General features: G+C 38.0%; 2 protein-coding genes across 4 annotated transcripts; one reads left to right on the forward strand and one right to left on the reverse strand.

Moving 5' to 3' along the window:
- Positions 1–2: 2 nt before the first annotated feature.
- Positions 3–13,164, reverse strand: alpk3a (alpha-kinase 3a). 3 transcript variants are annotated; one of them, XM_079247656.1, is made up of 16 exons: positions 13,115–13,164; positions 12,487–12,809; positions 12,096–12,128; positions 11,613–11,734; positions 11,078–11,195; positions 9,636–10,977; positions 4,735–7,183; positions 4,321–4,468; positions 3,727–3,854; positions 3,608–3,643; positions 3,242–3,516; positions 3,080–3,168; positions 2,777–2,994; positions 2,610–2,658; positions 2,242–2,522; positions 3–2,132 (listed from the first exon to the last, which is right to left on the reverse strand). In XM_079247656.1, exons 2-16 carry the CDS (start codon positions 12,624–12,626, stop codon positions 2,092–2,094), a joined length of 5,469 nt encoding a protein of 1,822 aa, XP_079103782.1. In that variant the 5' UTR covers positions 12,627–12,809; positions 13,115–13,164; the 3' UTR covers positions 3–2,091. The 3 variants fall into 3 exon arrangements, with proteins under 3 accessions (XP_079103782.1, XP_079103781.1, XP_079103783.1); XM_079247655.1 differs by having other exon boundaries at positions 3–2,522; XM_079247657.1 differs by lacking the exon at positions 12,096–12,128 and having other exon boundaries at positions 3–2,522.
- Positions 13,165–14,786: 1,622 nt separating this feature from the next.
- Positions 14,787–22,174, forward strand: malt3 (MALT paracaspase 3; the record flags this gene model as incomplete). Its single annotated transcript, XM_079254299.1, has 14 exons — positions 14,787–14,829; positions 14,919–15,043; positions 15,202–15,340; positions 15,461–15,636; positions 15,843–15,939; positions 16,444–16,479; positions 16,565–16,768; positions 17,477–17,654; positions 17,793–17,867; positions 18,008–18,135; positions 19,636–19,785; positions 20,424–20,578; positions 21,165–21,281; positions 21,377–22,174. The coding sequence occupies 14 exons, from the start codon at positions 14,787–14,789 to the stop codon at positions 21,695–21,697; spliced, it is 1,944 nt and encodes a 647-aa protein (XP_079110425.1). The 3' UTR covers positions 21,698–22,174.
- Between the last annotated feature and the right edge of the window lie 141 nt (positions 22,175–22,315).

The raw sequence follows: 22,315 nt of genomic DNA on the forward strand, positions 1-22,315 counted from the left end.
TATTTACTTAAGTATTTACTTTATTAGAAGCAAATGATCTCATAATGGGAAGTGGGCAAGAAGAATATAACAACAATACAAGTACAAGAAAAAAGAATATTACAGTAGATGGTGCAAATGTGCTTTGCAACTAAAATGTATGGCGACATATTCAAGTAAACAAAATATCAAAAAAGCCATACTTTTAAATAAATTTCCATGACATGTAACACAGTTTGAGGGTAGTTTCTTTTTCATTCACCTGTCTTCTATAAAATTCACAAATATTAATCAAGATTTCAGGTTAAACAAGTGTCCTCTTCTTTGTGGACATATAATTTAAAGTACAAGAGGGTGAGAATCATGAATCCACGATTCTGGCACATTTCCTGCTCTTGCTTGAACCCCATTGTCTATTTATATGTACATGTGTATATTTTTACCACAGATTATGTAAACATGTAAAACATATTTGCATACTGTTGAAAGATTATTGTATTTCCACGGTATTTTACTGTAAATGAATTTAAATATGGGTTTTTATTTAAAGCCAATACTATTTAAAATTATGATTTGGGAAAATTGCAGATGTTGACATTTTGATAAATGTAAATATTTTAAATAGGAAGGAGAAACTGTAGATGTTTGGAGTAATATAGAAAATAATCCAATTAAAAATATTTGTAATAAAAAGTGTCTTTGAATTTGATTTTTTATTTTTAAAAAAGAAACAACGTCAGCTGACACGGTGAAGATAACAAGGAGAGCACACAAAACAGATTTAGTCACTCATTCAATCATTCAGACCCTCCTTATCAAAATCTATTTTTCTTCACACAGATATTTAACCCTTTACTTTATGTACACATAAAAACAATATAACTGTTTCCATATGTTCAGTTATTTAAAATATCTTAACACAGATCAAAATTCTTCTCCTTTAATTGTGTTTCAATTAAAAAGGCTTCATGCACAATGAGAAATCATTAAAAACAATTTAGGTTTCCCCGGAACAACTCATTTAAAAACTTGTTAATCAATGACCAAAAATCCATGACAGAAATTCCAGAATATCTTTTGTTGTCTTTGGTTGTTTGTAAAAGGGACATGACCTCAGCTGAAATTTAACCGTGTGCAAAGACACCAGATAACTGAACAAATTTAGGTCTTATTCCAACATCCATGGACACATCAAAGTAGGTCCATGCTGCCTCACCGCGCACATTAGACAAAATGTTCTGTTACTGATTGTTCTGATTTCTGCTGACGAACTTTAAAAACTATCAAAAATCCCTAAACGTTTCAAATCTTGTAATTTCTTAAACAGATCAGCCTATTTTTGGTTGCTTTGTATATCCATATCCATCTTTTTGCTGCTGTGAAGACACTTTGTATTTGCGAGCAAAATCCCACAATATCAAGTTTTCTGGTAATTACCTTGCTGCTAATTGCTCTACTCACCAAAATATCATCTGAAATACCATAAAGGTGATTAAATATAGACAACCTCTGTAATGAATAGACATCAACTACTCAAGAACTACAGAAAACAATACCAAAATGAAAGTGCACACAAAGATTTTTTTTTTTTAACCTAAAGATGTTGCCATTGTTGCACAGCACTCAGCTCAAATGTGCTGTGTAAAGAAATGCAAAGGCATCCATATGCCTAACAATAATGTCTCTGAAATGAAATGCCTCACTCTGCACACATTCTGTACATCACAGATGAACATGCAGTGTTTACTAAAACTCCTTCTTACTAACATACAGTAAATCCTTGTATTATGTGGTTGTGGTCTTGTACATTTTACATGCTTACTCTCAAACATACAAATGCTGGCATTTGATTTATTTGGCAAATATTGCTTGAAGGTTTTTTTTTTATTGTCCACTCATTGAGTTGATAAGATTCTTGGGCAAGTGTTAGGAGTGACATGTCTCGTGTTATTTTTTCAATCTCTAGTAGTTTTAAACATGACAGCTGGGCCGCTGTGGGCTTTAATCTAAAAGCCTATTGCTCCTAACTTTCTCATGAATGTAGAGGTCTCAGGTGACAGAAAATCACAGTATTTTCATATGATAAATCATGTGAAAAAATTATTCCTGTCCTCATATTGCATAACTTTCGAGGCCCTTGTTGGCTGTGATGTCTGGAAAGACACAGGAATATTAATGCCATTATCCAAAGAAACTTTATTTCCTACCTTATCTCAACAACAGAAAGGCTTTCTGAAGGCTTAGGTTTGCTTCCTGACTTACTGTCCTCTGTCTCCTGGACTTTTCTCACCACCTTTGGGCTAGAATTTGCCTTTCTAGACATCTGAGGGCTTTGTCCTTTTCGTTGGAGCTGTGGACTAGTGGAGCCTAATTTGCGGTTGAGCAGGGGACTTTTGGAGCCCTTTATCTTGGCAGGCGGCTGCAGACTATCTGTAGTTTTCAGCGGGCGAAGGCCTAGAAGCCCACAGTAGTAGTTGCACTGATGGAGGGTCAGGAACTGATCGAATACTTCAGGAGATCCACATTCTGTTAGTCCTTGGTATCTGCAACATAGAAGATAGTTTCATGTTCTGTTTATTTTGACAGCATCTAAGCAGTAGCATCGAAACGCAAAGACTAAGAATACAAACCCTTTTGACTTGGTCACAACTTTAATATTTGTAATCTTGGTTTCAACACCTAAAGAACATAAAAGAATAAGAAAAAAAACCCCAAAACTCTTAAATGAGATTTTTACTGATATATAAGATAAAGATTAGGTTATCAAATTATAGATAGCCTTGCATGCATGGCTCACCCTCAAGCTGAGTGACCAGTAAATTGCCATGTGTCCACTGATGGATCCAGTGCTGGAAGGTGCAGCATTTCTGCTCCACCTCAGAAGTGTTTTGCGTACTCAGCTTGCCTTTGGGATCCATCGTGCAATACTTAACAAAGACGCCTGTGAGATCAGCTTCAACCGTGGCATACGGCACAGATTTTGCCGGCCGGTACATCAGATACCGAGGAATCACTCTGTAAGCAGGATATATTAAAAGTAAGACGGTGACACTATTTGATATGTTCAAAAATGTGAACAGAATGATATATGGGTACTTACTCCAATGAAAAGCCAAAATTTTCAATAACTCTTGCTTCAGCTGCAAAAATTTTACAATATTCCCTGACCATATTTTGGACTTTGCATTCCTGCCAAAACAAAGGTTTTAGTAAACCAGAGGAGTTTATTATTACGATGACTTAAGCTCATACTTATACTCACTTGCTTGGTAATGTCCAGATTTCTCTCTGCAAGGTTGCTCTCCTGTTTGGTCCCATAGGCAATGGGGTTTTGAACTTTGATGATACAAGTACTACCAGACTCAAAGATGGGATCTAGGCCATAGATCACCTTCACCCTACTGGCTTTGTGAGCGCAGCCATCCCCCATGTGCAGCGTCTCAGTAAAAATGCGACCAAAGTACTTTTCACCCCAGCTTCCGTAGTCTGCCAGGCCTTTGGTGAACAACAGTGGGGTCATCTCTATCTCCTCTCCAACTGTTTGACCACAGAAACAGAGTTACTACAAGCAAAACCTTACAGGCATTCTAAAACTAAACAATAAAAACAAAACAAACTAAATAAATACCTTCCAAGTCGTCTTTCAGTAAAATTTCAGACAGAACTGTGTGAAAAAAAAATCACAAAAAATGAATTTTCTTCATAGAAACTCTAAATTCCCAAAGGAATGTTTCACTGCATGCTTACTGTCTGTGCTTAGCAGGTAGTCCGTCGTGTCAGTCCCATATTCATTAGTGATTGTACAGCCATAAACACCACAGTCTTGGTTGGATGCCAGAACAATAGCCAGTGCGACCTGGCTTTCATCCCCTCCACTTGAAGGTTAAAAAAAAGTGAACAAAACCCATGATCAACAAGATATCAAACAGACAGGCTTGTCTGACTTTTACCAAATGTCATCAACGACCCACAAGGTGTCACTGTGAGACAGATGGTCAGACTGCTGGTGGCAGACTGCTGACACAGCAACCATTAGCACATATATAGACTTTTAATGCACCCTTGAGAGGGGGAAATATTGTGTCAGGTTACAGCTCTGTGTCTAGTCAGAGATTCATTTCTCTGTGTTACAGCTATGGGCTTTACAGTCACATGAGCTGGACATCTCTGGAGTAAAAATATGAGAAGGACTCAGCTTCATGAGATGTACCCTGAAGCCCAAATAAATCTGAACTGTTTTGACTTGATGACCTCAAATTAATAACAATTAAAAAAATGTGAAAATGAATGCCTGCAACATATTTATAATAGCCAATAAGCAAGTTAATAAGGGGGATTTACCTTCTCTTCACCTCTAGTATTTCCTCCTCATCTTTGTACCACTTAATGGTGGAGTCACTGAGAACATTGAAGAACTGGCACCACAGCTTCAGGTGTCCAGAGGCATCTGGGAACGGCTCTCCCCTGATCTTACGGATAACCTGAGGAGCTGGTAGTAAATTGTAGGAAGGGGAGAGAGGTGGGGGGGAACCCAAGGTAAATATATTGTAACAGGAGAGTGGAGGCCTTCTGAAGTTTCCACTTCCTGAAATGCCTGAATTTTTCACAGAACCTTGTTGCGTTGCCACATAGTTTGGAAAAAATACATTTTTAAAAAAAGGTTAGAAATACCAAACCAAGCTGTTTCTGGAAAATATATATTGTCCTCACTTCCGCAGAGAAGATAATAAGAAATTTGAATTGATGATCTTTTACCTTTAAGAGGATCCGCTCTCTTTTCAGTTGGTTTGTCTTCTTTCTTGGTGCTAGCTGGTTCTCCTGAAGGAGTTTCCTCCATTACTTTTGGCACCTCCAATGTGGCCTTTCTACGACTCAGCAATGGTGAGCGCCTCTCCATTGGAGGGGTGTTTTGTCCTGTGGAAGCCTGTAGTAATGCCGCTCTACGTGCCTGGCTGGGTGACATGTAAGGGGTCTCCTTCTTGCCTTCCAACACACCAATCATGGTTCCCTCTATGTCTTCTTTAGACTTTGGGATGAAGATTTTGCGCCGAGCTCCAGATGCCAACTCCTCAGGCGTGGCAGACCTTATGAGTGTCAAACTGTCTCTGCGCTTCAGCCGGGGACTGCTTTCACAGGAGAGAGAAGATGTTGGTGTTGAGCCACCACTGAGATCTTCATCTGCTTTGTCACTCTGCCGATCGCCCACAGAAATTACAGGGGCAGTTGTTGTTGTCTCATTGTCCGAATCTGCAGCAGCTTTGGACATAAATTTTCGCAGACTGGCTGGACTCAGTGATGGATATGTTGGAGGTTTGGAGCAGAGTCTCTCAACAGAAGGTCTGCTTTTAAGGAAATCTTCTATAGTCATAGAATTCTCAATCTTGGCATCTTTTTGGTTGCACTTTGGTTTGGATGCTTCGGGGGGATTTGTATCTTCGATCGATTTACTGAGAGATGATGGCACACTGTCACCAACTTTTGGTTTAAGAGCTTCATACAGAACAGTTGGGGTGTTTTCTTTTATACACTTTTCAGACATTTCCTCAAAGTTCTCACTTCTTTTAGAAATCTCGGTCTTTGCAGTCATGCTTTTGTCAACAGCCTTCTTTGTTCCTCTTTGTGTGCCAGCTGAAATGTCTGTTTCTGTCCACCTGATGTGAGTGGACAGTTTAAGCTCAGGATCACTTTCATGACAAGTGACAGAAATCGGCGGGACGACAAAAATAGGCACCATTGGAGTTTCAGAAGCCTGCTGTGGACATGAGTCACTGCTGCCAATGAACGTGTCGCCCTCTGTGTCGTCAGTACGTGAAACATTTATAATAGGAATCAATGCATTTTCCATTTGAGGAAGCTGTTCACTGCACTGCACGTGTGGCGGCTGCTGCTCAAGCTTTTCTTGAGCAACTTCCTTTCCTTTCTCCGTAGGTGAAACGTTATCATTACTCTGCATTCCTTTCTGCGTGGGGAACAAGCCTGGAGAATCAGCCAAGCTGTCATCTTTGATTCTTATCTTTGACTCATGAGTTGCATCATGTTTTTGCAAATTTGTTGACTCTGGTTTGTTCAGTGCCAAAATAGTTAGCGGCAAGGTGCACTCCTTAAGCTCAGGTTCCAATACTTCAATTTTGGGGATTATAAAAGGTTCATTTGTGGTCAAATCTGGCACAGATGTTGTAACATCTGAGATGTCTTCAGTAGTTGATATTTGGATTGATGGAATATTCTCTAAGGGAGAGCTACTGTCTTGATTAGAAATGTTATTGCAAGTCTCCAGACCATTAGCTTCACTGTTGCTTTTTTCAGATTCTGCAATTGTATTTGATTTGTCTAACTCTTCTAAATCCACTTGTGTGCATTGTAAAGACTCATTTCCCTCACTGCTTTCAACTTCTACTGATGCATGCCCTTGTGTTTTTAAAATGTTACATAAATTTCTCTCTAAATCTTTCCCTAAAGCCGAATTCAGCCCCTCTTTTAACCAGTCCGCTTCACTGTGGCTAAAAGTTAAGTTTGAACTTAGTATTACTTTGTCAGTGTGGGCTTCTGTGATTTCCCCTGCTTCAGAAAGATTGCATTTATGCTGCATTTTTAGGTCACTATCCTCTAACCCTTCTGAAACTGAAGTGGGTGGAAATCCTACATTCATTTTCTGACTCAGTGAGGTACATGTGATCTCTCCTTTTACATGATCTGTCTGGCCGTTGCATGCAACTGCCACAGAAAAGGGAGAAAGCACCTGATCTGGTGTTTTAGATTCATATAGCTCCGTTCTGTCTTCCAGCGAAGATGCTGATAATTTAGTAATCTCAGATCTGTTTATATCTGAGCATGGGTGTTTGTTGAATTTCACTTCAGCTTTCTCTTCCTCACATAACTTGTTAGAGGGATGGTCCTCTCCTGTGTCACATCCTCCTTCTTTGCTTGCCTTTTCAACAATTACCTCTTTGCAGGACGTTTCTCCAAGGCTATGGTTATCTGTAGCTGAGATAACACTGTTGGGTGGAGTCCAGCAAGATTCTGACTTATTGGAGGTGGGTGTGAAGGGGCAAACTTCATGAGCTTGAGTATGAGCTTGATCGTCCCCTGGTAAAACCCCATCTATTTCTGCCTGGTTATTAGATTGTTGTAGGTGATCTGGCACCTGCTGTTTTGTCAGAACCTCTTGGATGGCAGAAACTATGTCAGAGTTTTTATCTTCAACCTGTTAGAAAGCAAAAAAAAAAAAAAAGCATTTAATTATATATTGCATCTGCAGCGGTGGACGTCTTTTTCAACTACCTCCAAATTCACTTTATGTCACCGGTCTTCATAATTGTAGAAGGAAATAATCTTAGACTGATTTATAAGCAGCAATACATGTAAACCCTGTAAAAAACTGTTTAGTTTTACGTTTAGGAGATTCCAGTATCTTTAAGAAGCTTGTTAAAGAGAAGTTTCAGTTGTGACCTTTGATAGTGTGACACATTTAGCTTGAGAGAGCTATTTCTGTTGTAAATCAGCAGAAGCATGAACACTGACAGGTCTTGGCACACTTCATACTGCAAAGCAACCATAGTTCCCCAGAAGACAGGATTAGGACTGCAGTTAGTTAACAAAGTGAATGCGTTATTAAATAAAGAGCAGATAAATTATTTGGAACAAGTTCTGTAAGTCAATATATTTCTCATTTTTAGGACAAATCCACTTATTTTTGGAATCTTTTTAACTACCTGTCAAGTGTTGCGAAGCTGAGACTGAATGTTTTACACATTTGCAGAAGTCCAAGAAAGTATTCCAAAGTTTGAGACATATCTTTCTCTTTTCAGTTCGAGTTTTCTGGTTTTGGCTAATAGACAGTTTCTCTCGAGTAAAGCAAACAAAGAAACTAAAAGAAAGAAACAAACTATAAGTTTGAAAAGAAAGCATGCAACAGAGTTTGAAAGGTCTTGCTCGCTCAGACTGAAAACACAGACGAGGGAATTCCCCTGCAAGATTGACAAAGGTGTGTTGTTTACACTTTGCACTCTCTGAAAGCTCAATGAATGATGGCTTCTTTGTGTGACGCATACAACATTCTGTTTTCTGCCCATCCCCTCAATATGTTGGGGAACACAATCTGTAATCTGTAAAAATGAATCATAAAATCTGACTTGGTCTTAAAAAAAAAAAAATCTTAGTTATGAAACTGCTGCAAAAACATGAATATTTGTAAACGTATGTCAAGCTTCATGCTACATTTAATCTAGTTGTTGTTGCTTTCTTTGCTTTGCTTTTTGACTCTTGGGGCTCCAGTTTCTCTTCATGTCATTCAGTTTTATGCTGAGGGGTAGTATGGCCTCATACCTCCTCGTGACAGCGTGTTTAGTCACAGTGACTTTTACAAAAACAAGAAGTTGCTCCCTTGGTGAAAAGGAACTGGTGTCACATTTAGTTTAAAACCGAGCGTCTGGTTCATTCAACATCTTTGTTGTATAATATAAATGTAAACCTCATGTGAGTATACATTGTTCAGATAAACAGTTCAGCTTCCTCCTATTAGTCATGCATTGTAGTTCTGTATTATGGACATTCAATCACTAAGTGATTGGGCAGGTACTTAAATATATTTACTTTCGTTCACTTACTGCCTGATATTGTGGCTCAATAATGGGAATGCTTATTGTAAAGTCTGAGAAGTCCCAAACTATACACTACATTTTCTTATTTTCACCTGGCTTTTAATGTCCTCACTCAGCAATCAGTTCATCCTAACCAGGGTTAGTTATTATCCATGTGAATACGATGATTTATTTAGTCATTTAACTGCTACAAAAATCAATTTAATCAAACACAGAGCTTCATGTAAGATCTAAAAATTAGGGTTTTTTTTTTAAGTAAAAAAAAAAAAAATTGCTTCAGAGTGTAAAATTTGAAGCTAAATATGAGCTAAATCAGCTCTTCTTAAAATACAACAATGCTCTGACATACATTAAACAATTCTCAAATATGGACAGTGAGATGAGAGAAGAACTGCTGCCTACCCCCTTCTCTTGATGAGGAACATGTTTATTTTAAGATATTGGAGAAGGGGGTGTCGTGAAGAATCTGCCCACCGTGACAAGGCCCTCCTTTCATGCTGAAACCTGCCTCAGGATTCTCTACTACCGCTTATCCAACCGGCCTAGCCGTCGGGCATGTTTGTAACGTGAGAGCTTCTTCTGACATTCAGTTTTCATCATGTTCTCTGACGCACTGCTGTTCCACTCATAACAGCCAACAGATGTTGAAAAGATATTACGCATCCTATCTTACAGTGTGCATTTTAGATGCACAATATCCCCCACCCCCATACACATCTACAGCAACTTGTCTGCAGCTTCCCTGTTTCTCCCACACAAACTTTCTTGGTGTGTCACTTGCTGCAGGCTGAATCACTTCTCTAGTCACCATCACTGATATTACACTCAATGTTGTGAAGCTGCTGTACTGTCTATCTCACACTGTTTCATGAACATAACAGCTAACCTTGAGACATTATGTACTTCTTTTCCACCAGTAAAATCTCTAAGCCGCATGTAGAAGCTGTCTCAGATACTGGACCTGCAGTGGCTCATCTTGGTGTCACACAAAGGCAGTTGATATATACAGTCATTTTAAGTGGCAGCTAGCAGACAGTGGTAACCCGCCCTACTTACCTCAGTGTGAACTTGAGGCTGAGATAAGGACTTGTCTTCCCCTGCACCGCTGCTCTCTTGCTCTTTTGTCTCCATGGCCTCTGCAGTATCATCATCTTGCACCACATTCTGCACTGTGGAGTCCTCTTTGCCATTAGGTGGGAATTTATGACCCGGTGTATGTAGAACAATATCTTGAAGTGGCTCTGGTGGTATTGACTGCTGCTCTTTATCAATGGTTTCTGTGGGCTGCTCGGTTTTATCTATTTCCATGTGCACAACTTCCTCTGTGAACTGCTTACACATCTCTGCATTGTGTTCTTTGTGTAGCTCAAATGATGGTGGCATGTCCACATGAGGGGGTTGCGATTTAGTATATAATGGGTCAAAATCTTTGTCTTCATTTTCAGAGTGATCATGAGGGTCCTTCTTATTTTTACCAAACAAGAAGTCTTTAACTGTGTGGAGCATGGAGGTGATGGAGGCCTGGATGTTGAGATGGTCGTGATCCTTATGACCCTTGATGTGCTGTTTGGTTTCTGAACTCTGTTTGCTGTGAGTGTTTGTTGTATGCAGCATTTCCAATTGCCTTTCTTTCTCTCTTTGCATGACCGCATCCTCTTCTTTCCTTTGCTCTTCCTCACATGCTTCGTTAAGGGATTTTTCTTGTTCTTTTAACTTTTTATGCACGTCCTCTTGATCTATCCGTTTACTATCTCCTAGAACAGTTGCATCCATTTCTTTAGGTTTTTCTTCCTGAGGAGACCCCTGTTTCTCCTCAGCAGCTTGGGACTGGAGAGTTTCTGCCAAAAACTGTGCTAAACTGATTCCTCCGTCGTAACAGTTTTCACCTCCATTCCCCATGACATGACTTTTGCTGCTACTGCTGCTGCTAGTCACCCCAGCACTTACACCATTTGACATTTTGATTCTCTTTGTTGACAGAGTGTCTTGGGATGAAGAAACCTCATTCTCCGATGAACCACTTGTAGGCATCAAAGGGTTGTCCTCCTTGGCTGCTGAGCTAGTTCCACTGGGTTCTGCAGCTTCCCCTGGCTGTTCACCAATCACAGGCTTTTTGACCACTTGCCTTTCTTCTGGTGGTGCGACTGAACGTTTCCTCAGAGGATGTTCTTGACCACTATGCAGTTCGTCTTTCTGAATATTTTCTTTACCCTCCTTCTTTGTGTTCTCTTCCATGTCTTTTTTCTTCTTCTCTGCCTTCTGCTTGAGTTTGGCAAAGAACCGCTGGTGGATCTTGTATTCACTCATGGTACCAACCTCCAGAACTCCAGAGCAGGAGACTATCCCTTTGCTATTGCTGGCAGAGACCTGATAGATGGCTGCATCATCCAATGTGCAGCTAAAATTAGATTTAAAAAAAACCAACAAAAAAAGAGAGGTGCCTTTCTGTTACTCTGAATTGAGGGCATAAATGATTAAAACAATGCTATATTACGTACTTGTAAATATGAAGAGTATGGGTTTTTCCATTACGACGAATTTCATATTTTGGGAGTCCACAGTAGCGGTCCATTTCCGTATCATCTTTATACCATTTTAGTTCTGGTGCTGGGTAACCTATAGACATAAATATACAGTCACCTCTTTTCCTCTGAGTAGTAAATATTGCACTTCTTGTGCCAGCATGTGCTATTTATGAACATTTGTAACAAATATGAGACTGTTGATAGAATACATTAGCTTATTATACAGTAAACACAATACAGTGCATGGAGGTTTTTCTTGTTATGGCTTTTGTGGTTATTGCATCACGTTTTTATTGTGTCACACAGTAACACTTGCTGCTGCTGGATGATCCTATCTGTCCATCTGCCTGCAGTTACAGACATTTAAAAACAAAACTTAAGCAATATCTCTTCCGTACTAGTTTTCTTACTAGTCATATCCTGTGCTTTCATATTAGGGTTGATTCTGTCTGGAAGGTTACAGTTTCTCCCGCAAACAAGCTGAGACTTGTTAATGAACTGTGCATACCTGATACTACACAGGTGAATTTCACATTACAGTTTTCTGACACTGCTTTTGATTTCAGAGTGGTCTCAAAAGACGGCTGGATGTCTTCAGTCAGCTGAGCCATGACAGTGCATAATGTGCTCCTGGAAAGAAAAACTGAAGCATCAGACTAGAGAGTCACTTTCATGCTGCACACAGTTAACGGTCTTTCACAATATTGACCATTACACCTCTGAGCAGGACGTCCAAATTACATTTTTAAACACGATGTTAATGAAACTTCTGGTAGTGACGACACTGTGGAAAAGTGACAACAGAAACTTGTGAGATGTCAAACAAAACAAATGTGTCAATCCAGAACTGAAACAGATTTAGATCACTAAAAACCACTTGACTAGACACTTGACATTACAGTTAAAACTTATGTTTGTTTCATTCATGGGAGAACCAGTTGAAGTTGTTAAGATGTTAGTTGGGAATAGTGTTTTATAAAATTGAGATTACCTCGTTGGTCTGTAGTGTGAATACCTTGAATAGCTATTTAGAGAGGAGGCAAATGGAGGAACATCAGCCATTATTTAATATCTGCATCCATTGATCCCATTTGATTAAAACTGTGGTATAATTGCCCTCCTCTTAAACAAAAGGAGCCCTTAGTCATTCTATAATCTGAGTATTAAAACATACACTGGACAGTGTGAAGTGGTAAATTGTTGCAAAAATCTATGTTTATCCTATGTTGTTTATGTCATTTTCCGGCTATGTTTATCATGTTTAATGATTGTTTTCCTTTCTGAAACAGGTGGGTTTTCCAATGAATTATTTTTCTAAGTTTCAGAATAAATGAATATTAATATGTACTGCAAAGAAAGGAATCCTAGGTGGAGTTACTTACCTGTTTTCAGGCCTAACATTTGAGAGGTAAGTATTTCGGCCCTCCGAACGGCCATTGGAAGAGCTGCTCTCCTCCTCACTAAAGCTGCTTGTCCTCCCATTGCCAGAATATGAGCGAGTCATTGGCCTCCTGGAAGTCATTGTCCACTAAGGCAGTTCACTTGAAATATGTTAAATCCAAGATAACCGTATCACTCACGGCACAAAAAAAAAGAAACAATAAAAGAAAAACAATAAATAAATAAAAAACAAAAAAAGGAAAGAAAAATGCCCCCTGCTCACATCCAAGGCTCAAACTTTATGGGTCCGTCCATGTAAAAGCTCCTGTGGAATAAAAAAGAACTGCTTCAGAATGATGATAAAAGCTGCAGGAATTCATTAAAGTACTTTCTGGGTAATTTTGTTTGTATAAATCTCAGACAGACTTCAGGGTAAACGACTGTCCTGTCTGACCAAGCAAAGCTGTTGCATTGAAGCAAGTTATAAATAGTGTCTGCTATCGGGTTGTTGAAGAGCTGTTAGTTGTCAGACAGAAGGCATCCGATCTATTTTTTTTTATTTGTGTGTAATAAGAACATTGTAAAAGTGTTTCTTAGTCAGCATAAATCTTATCAAATTGTTCAACTTACCATTAAGATGTTGTCAGTGTTGCTTTGGAGCCAGAGTCTGTGAGGAAAATCTGTAACCGCCTATCATAGACATGCATGTGTTGCCAGCAGGGCTCTATTTATAGCAGGCCCACAAATAGGTGCAAGACCACATCAGATTTTCCGAAACTAGACTTTAGTCTTAACAAATAAGTTAAGTAAAAAGTTAATAATCTATACCAAAACCCATTCTTATAATGTATCTATAGTTATTAATGGATATAATAAAAATGTAATTGTTTTGTTTTTAATTGTGTCTGCTTGTCAGGAAAACACTTTTTCTTCTGTAGAAGACATCATGTGGACTTGCAAAACATGTCTGTGGACTATGATGTAGCTGATGACAGCTAATAATCTAAGTACAGAGTTTTGCAAAGGAGTTATTGAAGGACAGCCCCTCTCACTTTGTATTTCAACACATGGTCACATCTAAGAGACCCTCTACTTGCTGACATTTCTGTAGATCACACAAGAAATCTTAGATATACATGCACTCTTCTCTGTTTCTCACTCTCCCTCATCACATTTGATGATATCTATTTATTGTATTTTATTTTATTTTATTTTTTTTTTAACTTTACTAAGTTTATTGCAGTTGATTGGTCTGACAGGAAGCATTAGAAATGGTTTAAATATTTTTAAGTTTCTCATAATAAACCACAAAGACCTAAAAGAAAAACTCAGCAACTCAAACCTGACTTTACACCCGCCTTTTCTTTTATTTAATAAAATGTCTCCAAATCTCCAAAGGGGAGGAGGTTTCAAAGTATGTCAGCTTAGTAGGCGTTATTATTATTATTATTTTTTTAAATATATACATCTACTTACATTTTATACTTGTATATTAATTAACATAAATACAGTTTGTATTTAAATTGTTTACAACAGTGTCATTTCAGAGTCTTATCAGTTCTTAAGTCACGTTTTTATCTCACTATCTTTCAAACTCCTTGACTCTGACCTGACGATGAAACACGGGAGGAAAATGATGATTTATTACCGTAATATCAGGTGCAGCGGCTCCATTTAGATTTCTGCAGCATTTTTTTCTTTAAATGCAACAGCTATGGAGTTAATATATTTCACTGTTTTATTATTCAAAGCATGATCTTATTTCATAACTATGAACTAAACATAAATGTACGTTTGTGATAACTACATGCAACATTTTCTGCATGCTCTCGTAATGTAGGTTTTACGGTAATTTTTGTGCGTGTACTTTCTCGTTCCGGGAAAGGGAAGAGCTTTAGTTTACACTAAATAAATGAAGTTAAAAAGGCAGAGAACAGGAAAACAGCTTGTGGCCGACGTCCGACAGCTACACAACTGGTGCGAGGCTGACGGCAGGTATGCACTGAGATGTCTTTATATAGTAGCCTACAGATAATCATAAAATGTACATATATATCTATATTTGTATGTCTTTTAAAAATTAAATTTAGACAGACTCGACATTCCTGTAACCACACCACGCTTAACAGTTAAATCTTTCTTTACTGGGAATGAGAAACTTTGGTTTACGGCTAGACTGCGATTTCGCCTTATTTTTAAGACTTGGGTTGTGATGTCCATATTTTGAAGCGTTGATAGTTAATAATCAACCATGTGACGGACTGTTTTTCTTTCAGCCAGTGGAAAACAAACAAATGAACAAATGACTGGATCCCGTGCCATTCACAGACAAATGATGATAAGTGGTAAGCGCTCCACAGCAGCGGCACATGTACGCGTTTTCAAAATAAACTGTGACTTCAGATGACTGAGATTCTCTCATGGTTTGTTTCAGAAATTGTCATTGTGCGCCATCCTGTCTCTGTGTGTGTTCCTGTGAACCACAGGGTGACTCTGCGTGTCCGTGCTGAGGGCACAGGCGTCCTCAGCTACCAGTGGTTCTCTGAGGATGAAAGAGAAGTAAGTAGAATAACTCATTCATACATTTTTAAAAAAAACATTATACTCCAGTATTTTTTTCAGCTTATAAACAATATATGAAATGATTATCAGAAAAAAAGATGTCAATCTTAATAACCAGTACAGAAATAAGATCAGTTTTCTTTCCCCCCTCCAAGGTGCCCGGTGGTACTCAAGCAGACCTGACCATCAGAGCAAAAAAAACTCAGGGCTATGTTTGCAGAGTGAATGACCACTTGCATAACTTTGTGTTCAGTGAGTGGGTCAAGGTGAAGGTATTGGACATTGATAAATCAGGTAATGCTGTGTTGCATCCCCATGCTGATTTTATAATAGCTTTCCAAAATCTTTTTTTCTTGATTTCACACGTTAATTTCCTGTTTAATATCCTCCTTTCTTGTCTTTTTTTGTTTATAGGTTTGCCCATAGACTGGCAGGGTGAGCCACACATTGCAATCAACCCTAAACCCCAGAAAGTTCAACGTGGTGCAAAACTCACTCTCCGCTGTGCTGCCTTTGGCATCCCTACTCCACACTACCAGTGGCACAGAAATGGAGAGCCACTACTAGACAAGACTACTGACACGCTGCAGGTATGAGGAGATAACAAGCCATTGTTTACTTTCTTCAGACGCAGATTTTTACACTCTGTTATTTACTTTGCAATTCACTGACTAAATCAAACACTATTGCCTAAACCATGTAATCTTGATAGGGACACTGGTTGATATTTAACCAAGGCTAATATTTATGAAAGAGGGCCAGAAAGATAAAAGGCTATGATCTGTTACACTTACAGATTAACTGTGCAACAGCTGAACATGAAGGATGGTATCTGTGTTCAGTATCTAATGTGCTGGAGGAGAGATGGACAGAACCAGTGGATGTGGAAATTGGTAAGTCCTAAGAAGTACTTTTGTCTTTTAAAATCTGTCTTTTCCCAGTTGTGGCTGTGTTTTCCTCCCACTTCTTCTGTTTCTAAGTAAATAGCTGTGAGGAAAAATCTGATTTTCTCTACACTCCTTTCATTCCACTGTTTTAGCACGGCGGCTTTATGTTGTTTCCACTGTGCTTGAGGTACTTTCCCAGTTCTACAGGCTAAAAAGGAAGTTGTCAGACTCCAAATAATACTTGGTGTGAGCTTTAGACACACAACAGGAAAGTGATGTAAAATGAAACTAGTTCCTCCAGTGTTTCTCGTGCTTAAAGCTTATATTGTGATAAATAAATGCACTGTCCGTCTCAAAACAAGTGACAGATTTCCTATTAATTCTTTATTGTCTTTGTATTTTACTGATTTTGTATTTTGCTCCAACCAAATAGAATAAGTTCTTCTACTTAGGAGATACCGTATAATTAACAGGAATTACATTTGTTATTTTTTTGTATATATATTTTAGTGGAAACTGTTAAGCCACCTCCTGCAGCTCTCACAGGTAAAGTTTTTTTTGGTATTGCCATTTTAATAAAGTACAGGTTATAATTGTTGCTGTGATTACAATGTTGCTTTCTTTGTTTTAGCCACTGATAAAGTTGCCCTTCTTATTGGCAACCTGAATTACACCAGCCACCCTGGCTTGATGGCCCCCACCATGGATGTCCATGAGCTGGCAAACCTGCTGCAGCAGCTTGGCTTTAGAGTTGTGTCTTTGCTGGATCTCACCAGAGAGGAGATGCTAGCTGCTATTGACAAATTCCTTCAGCTTCTTGACAAAGGTGTTTATGGTAAGCTGTTTTTTTTTGGTTTTTTTTCTTGAAATTTCTTGATTTTCCCTTGAATTGAGCACTTGGTCTGATGGTGTGGCTTCAGTATCTCTTTATAGAGAAATGCTGAATGTAAAAACTTTTGTGGAATCTGAAAGGTTGTTACTTCCTTTTTCACGTTCAGTTCTCTGCACCTTTATCTGCCCACTTCCTGAACTCTTGTATTGTTTATGCATGTGTGACTGAGTGGGCAGATAAAAGGAAAAAAGAAGTATTTTTGGCTTTTACTAAATGTTGTCATACTATAAAATGGTAGGTGGTTGTGGCAAGAGTCTGGCAAAAACCCTTTTTACACTAATAATGACACGGCTCAGTGGTGTGTGAATTAATATGTACAGAATTTGGTTACAACCACTAGTCCTACTAAAAGATGACAGGTGCACACTACAATTATAGTGATGTATAGGACATTGATGGCCAGATTAAGACTGTGAGAAATGAACAGTCATATTGCATAAGAATGATACTGTTTATTCTTCACTCTTTGTTTTGTTGTTAGTAAAGCAAAATCAGAAAGGTATTGCAGGTGCTCTGAACCATATTGGGTTTATTTTTGCTCCTCTGTGTGTAAGCGTTACAAATCCTTTGTTTCAGTATTGTATAACCATTGTAGAGCAAAATTAGATGCTTTTAAATGTGATTAATTGTCTTATTTTCAAACTCTTGCAGGGCTTTTCTACTATGCGGGTCATGGGTATGAGCATGCTGGGAGGAATTACCTGGTAGCTGTTGATGCTCCACAACCGTACCAAACTGAAAACTGTGTCTGCGTGCAGAGGGTCATGCACCAAATGCAGGAAAGGCAGACTGCACTGAGTGTAATCCTGCTGGATACCTGTAGAAAATGGTAATTGCAGCAGTCTGTTTTTGTTTTCACAACACAATGCATGTTTCTTTTATGTAAAAAAAAAAAAAAAGTGATTTATTATAATGCAGATTATCAGGATAATTTCTTATCAGGACTATTTCTGAAAACTTTCTATAGGTACAACCAGGATTGTGTACCATCAGTAATCATGCCACTGGCACCGAGTGGAAACACAGTGTATGGTTATGGCACGTAAGTGTATTCATTAAAATTTCACTGGCTAAAATGAAAAATGTTTGTTTCACAGAAGTCAACATGTTGTAGAATGAAGAGTAAATGATACATTTTGTCATCTGCATTTGTTAAGACTTTCTGTCCATTAACTCTTGCAGATGTGAGGATGCTGAGGCATTTGAAGTTCAGGATGGGGGGAAGAGTACTGGAATCTTCACAAAGTACTTGAACAGGCACATCTTGCAGTCTGAGAAAGTCACCCATGTCTTGGAGAAAGTGTCTGAGGGTGAGTTGTTCAATGGATTCAAACTAAATTACAGCAGTATATATGTTTCTTTTTTTTTTTGCAATGGAGACTTATAAACTGAAGAGGAACAAGGCTTGGTATTTATGTATTAGTAGACTTAAAGCTGGGTTAGGTAATCTTACTCAGAAATGGTTCCTCGTCCTGATTTTAGTCGATACATTTTGTAATCATGTACAGAAATAAATATAGTTAGACCCCTAAGTTTACTGTAAAAACTCTGACCAATCCAAATGTTCAGATTGAAATGGAATTATACATTTCTTATTAAAAAAAAAAAAAAAAAAAAAAGAAAAAAAAAAAAGCCTTTGATCACACATGGAGCAAATCCAGAGGGGGAGGATCCAAGACAGGGTGCCACTTTCAAATCTAGCTAGCTTCCCAACATTACCTACCCCAGCTTTAAGGCCAGTTCAAAATAAGGTCATCTAAAAAAGGCTGCTTTTGATTCTTGCTTCTGGCCAAGGGTGTAAATAAGGACAGGCTCTTAAATGCATTACCTGCTTAAATAAAGGTTACATAAAAAGTAAAAAAAAAAAAAAAAAAAAAAAAATCCTTTCAGTAAAAATAAATGTTGCTCCATGATTGCAGATTTAAGCACTGAAGGGAACAGACTGTCCTTTGGTGTGCCAAATGGAGCTGACACTAGTTTTATAGTTGTTGGCATCTCATTTTATTGTTGTTTACATGGTACCTGTCAGTATAGCAGTGCCTGATCAGGGAAGTGGCGTTATCAAGCCGTCTGTCTGGGAAGCATGTTTGTCTTTCTGGTGGTCTCTGATGGAATCAATTTTTGAGGCAACATTAGCATGTGACCTCATTCTTTGGAAATTTACACTGCTGGCGAGAGAACAGCAAGAAACCTGAGAGCTGCAGAGAGCAAGACAGCTGCTCTGCCGTTTGGGCACCCCCTGCGACGGCTCTTATGGGGTCACTCACAAATCAGTGCTACCAATACAAGACACCCTGCTGACAGCACTCAGTGTGTTTAATTGTACAAAGGCTTATCAGGATTAGCAATTGCACAATTGTTAAATAAATAAGCAATATATATATATATATATATATATATATATATATATATATATATATATATATATATATATATATATGTGTCATGTATAAGTGACTGTATAGTCATGGATGAAAGACTTGCAGTCTTTTCAAAGACTTTCACATTATGAATTTCACTAAATGTCAGTTACTCTGAATGCTAAGACATTTCTTAAATGTAATGTCCTAAGTTCCTCAAATTTAGCCATGTAGGAATCGTTTATACTACTTACTCATTATAAATGACAAAACTCAGGGAGTCCCACCATCAAAATAGCAGGAGTTGAAATCAAAACAAAAGATATGCAAGCATTTATTGAAGTGCAGGTTCTCTCAGAACTGTTTGATTAAAACCTGGAGATTTGTATGAAGAGTTGTTATTAATTTTGCCATGATATTTAATTGCATGTTTCCTCTTCTCTAAACCAGATCTGGGTAAAGACCCTCTAATCACAGGCAAGCAGGCAGTGGAGATCAAACACACAGTAAAGGAACCTCGATCACTCGCAGATAAAGTTCAAACTACTGGTCACACAAGGGAACTCCATCTACGAGATGTCTGCTGGAAACAAGCTAATGGTGAGTAGATTGAAATTTCCCCAGGTTCACGTGCCTTCTTTCCATGTTTAGATACTTCTACAGAATATCTATATGTGTGATAGGTCGACGACAGGATATATAAATGCACCCCAGTTAGTTAACTTTCCATCAAGTAAACCACAATTCAGTCCCCTTGTGTAGCTTCCTTTAGTCTAAGAAATCTTTTCAGTAATCTTCACACCTCCTACAAAACCATCTGTATAAATACTGTGGTTGGTCTTGATATATTCAGTTTCATTCAGAAAATTTGCTCCTTTTTTTGTGATAAACAAATGGGGAACTAGGTGAATAAACTATGTTTATCTTCTTTTGAGACCAGAGGAGGATATTTTTGACTCATTACACTTCATATTAACTTAAGACCACCTACAGCAATCTGGTTATCGTGGCTATCGTGAGATATCTTTGTCTCCATCACAGTAGATGAAGGATTCAAGTCTGTGGCTTAAGTTGTTGCTGAAAGATAGAAAAAGGTTCATGCAATGTGTCAGCAGGCCTGCTAAACTAGCTACTCTCTCTTTAATTATATACAGTAGTTAACAAAAGTGACATAAAAATTCAAACACAGACTTTTAACGTTTCATTTGCATATTTTTTGTGCTGCTGTTGCTTTTTAGAGCTGCCACGGAAGAGGAAGCTGGTGTTTCATTGTGGGGTAGAAGTGGAAGTCAGTTTTTCAGCTTTGTTCTCTAATGTCTTGGTAGCTTTTGCTACTGTAAAGACTATATGCAACCACACCCAGGACTGTACTGTCACACTAAGCAGCACACCTGTAAGTATTCGTTTTACCTAAACTAACATTCTGTCAAACTTAATCATTATCCAAATATACATACATAATCTAAACCATTACACAAAGAACACCAATTATAAGTGTAGTGTGTTAAAAACTTTACCTTGAGCATAATACCAAGTTCAAATCTGACTTACTGGCATTAAGAAATCAGCAATCATTTGAGTTTAACATCTGTTACATAATAAATTACATGTTTGTCGGGATGGAATGCAGTTTCCATTAGCCAGCAGAAATTTCTCAATGATGATAACTCACACCCTCACCTCACATGACTGAGGAAGTTCTGTCCATAAATGGGCCTCAAGCATGCAACAACCATTGACAAAACAGGAAATAAAAGTAATGTCTTGTAGCTACTACTCTTGTGCAACCCATCTGTTTTAGAGCGTGTTAGACCACGGTGACACCTTGTGGCTGGTTTATTAAACCTTTACATAAATATTGGTATTGATTTCTTGCAAAAGACAAAAAAAGTACATAAGCGTTTTATTAATTTTACTGAATTTTGCTTATATGCAAAGATACTTAAAAAAATGTTTTTTTTAAATTTTTTATTCCACAGTCAATGGAAGACATATTTTCTCGGTCTGGCAGGTCAGAGGAGATGGACTCACTACTATTTAATACACCTCATAACCCAGACTGTACTCTCAGACTCTGCTCTCTTCAGAAGTTGAAGGTATGCAGTCTGAATATGTCCCATGTCTCTCACTGTGATTCCTTTCATTTTTTTTTATGGTAAACATATTTTTCTTTGTTGTTTGCCTTTGTTAGGAGTCGATAGTCATCAGGGTGGATTTACATTATACTCACACAGACAGCAAGCTGCGGCATACAGAAAGCCAACAGATGGACATCGGAAAGCCTCTGGTGGCATCTTGTCAACTGTACAGGAGCAAACATGCAGCAAAAGACAGGGGACAAGAAAGTGCTTCTGCTAAAAGTATGGGCAACATTTTGAACCACAAATCAAAACTGCATCAGACTGCTGGTGGCCCGCAACACCCCCACACAAGAAAGGCGGTGTGTACTGCTAAAGTTGGGATTACACAACGATGCAACGAACCCGAGGAGAATGATGAGAACGAGCTGTAAGACTTTAGACCTTTATTGTCCAATCTTTGTAAACACTGAAAAGTGTGACATGCTTTACAGTTGCTGATCATGTAGAATTTAAACTGAAAATGTAAATATATATAACGATTTTAATTCTTATAAAAGACATGTATGACACTTCTTTTCTGTCAGTGGCAAGCTGGCTAGCCTAATTTATAAAATGAGTGAAGAACTCAAGAATATATCCAATAAAGATAACTTAATGAATCATGGTGTTTACTGTTATAAAATGTCAATATGTTGTTTGCTAAGCTTTCAAATCGGTGCTCTAATATGTCTTCATAAAAATACTGCTTTTCAAAAACTGCTCTTTACTTTAATTGACATGGTGCGAAACAGGTTTGTTTGAATCACATGATGAAAGCTTTTATACCATTATACATTTATTACCATTTTTTCATGTAAAGATCTTTCAACAAATAACAATTTTATTTCTCTGTAGTATTATATAGTCTGTTTATGGCATGAAACATTCTTAAATATGTTGTTTATGTGATATTTTTTTGATATCTAAAACATACTGTTGTACAGTAAATTTCAAACAAGATATTTCAATGATAATAAAAAGTTTTACATCTTAATATTGAAATGAAGTTC

The sequence above is a fragment of the Telmatherina bonti genome (genome assembly GCF_933228915.1).
Source record: "Telmatherina bonti genome assembly, chromosome: 2".
Classification (NCBI taxonomy): Eukaryota; Metazoa; Chordata; class Actinopteri; order Atheriniformes; family Telmatherinidae; genus Telmatherina; species Telmatherina bonti.

Excerpts from the sequence above, each read along its gene's own strand:
- alpk3a (XM_079247655.1), bottom strand. The coding sequence starts at position 12,626 with ATGACTTCCAGGAGGCCAATGACTCGCTCATATTCTGGCAATGGGAGG. Across the intron at positions 11,735-12,095 it reads TCACACTACAGACCAACGAG|GAGCACATTATGCACTGTCA; the intron begins GTAATCTCAATT and ends TTTTCTTTCCAG. Across the intron at positions 2,523-2,609 it reads GTTGTGACCAAGTCAAAAGG|ATACCAAGGACTAACAGAAT; the intron begins GTTTGTATTCTT and ends TCTATGTTGCAG.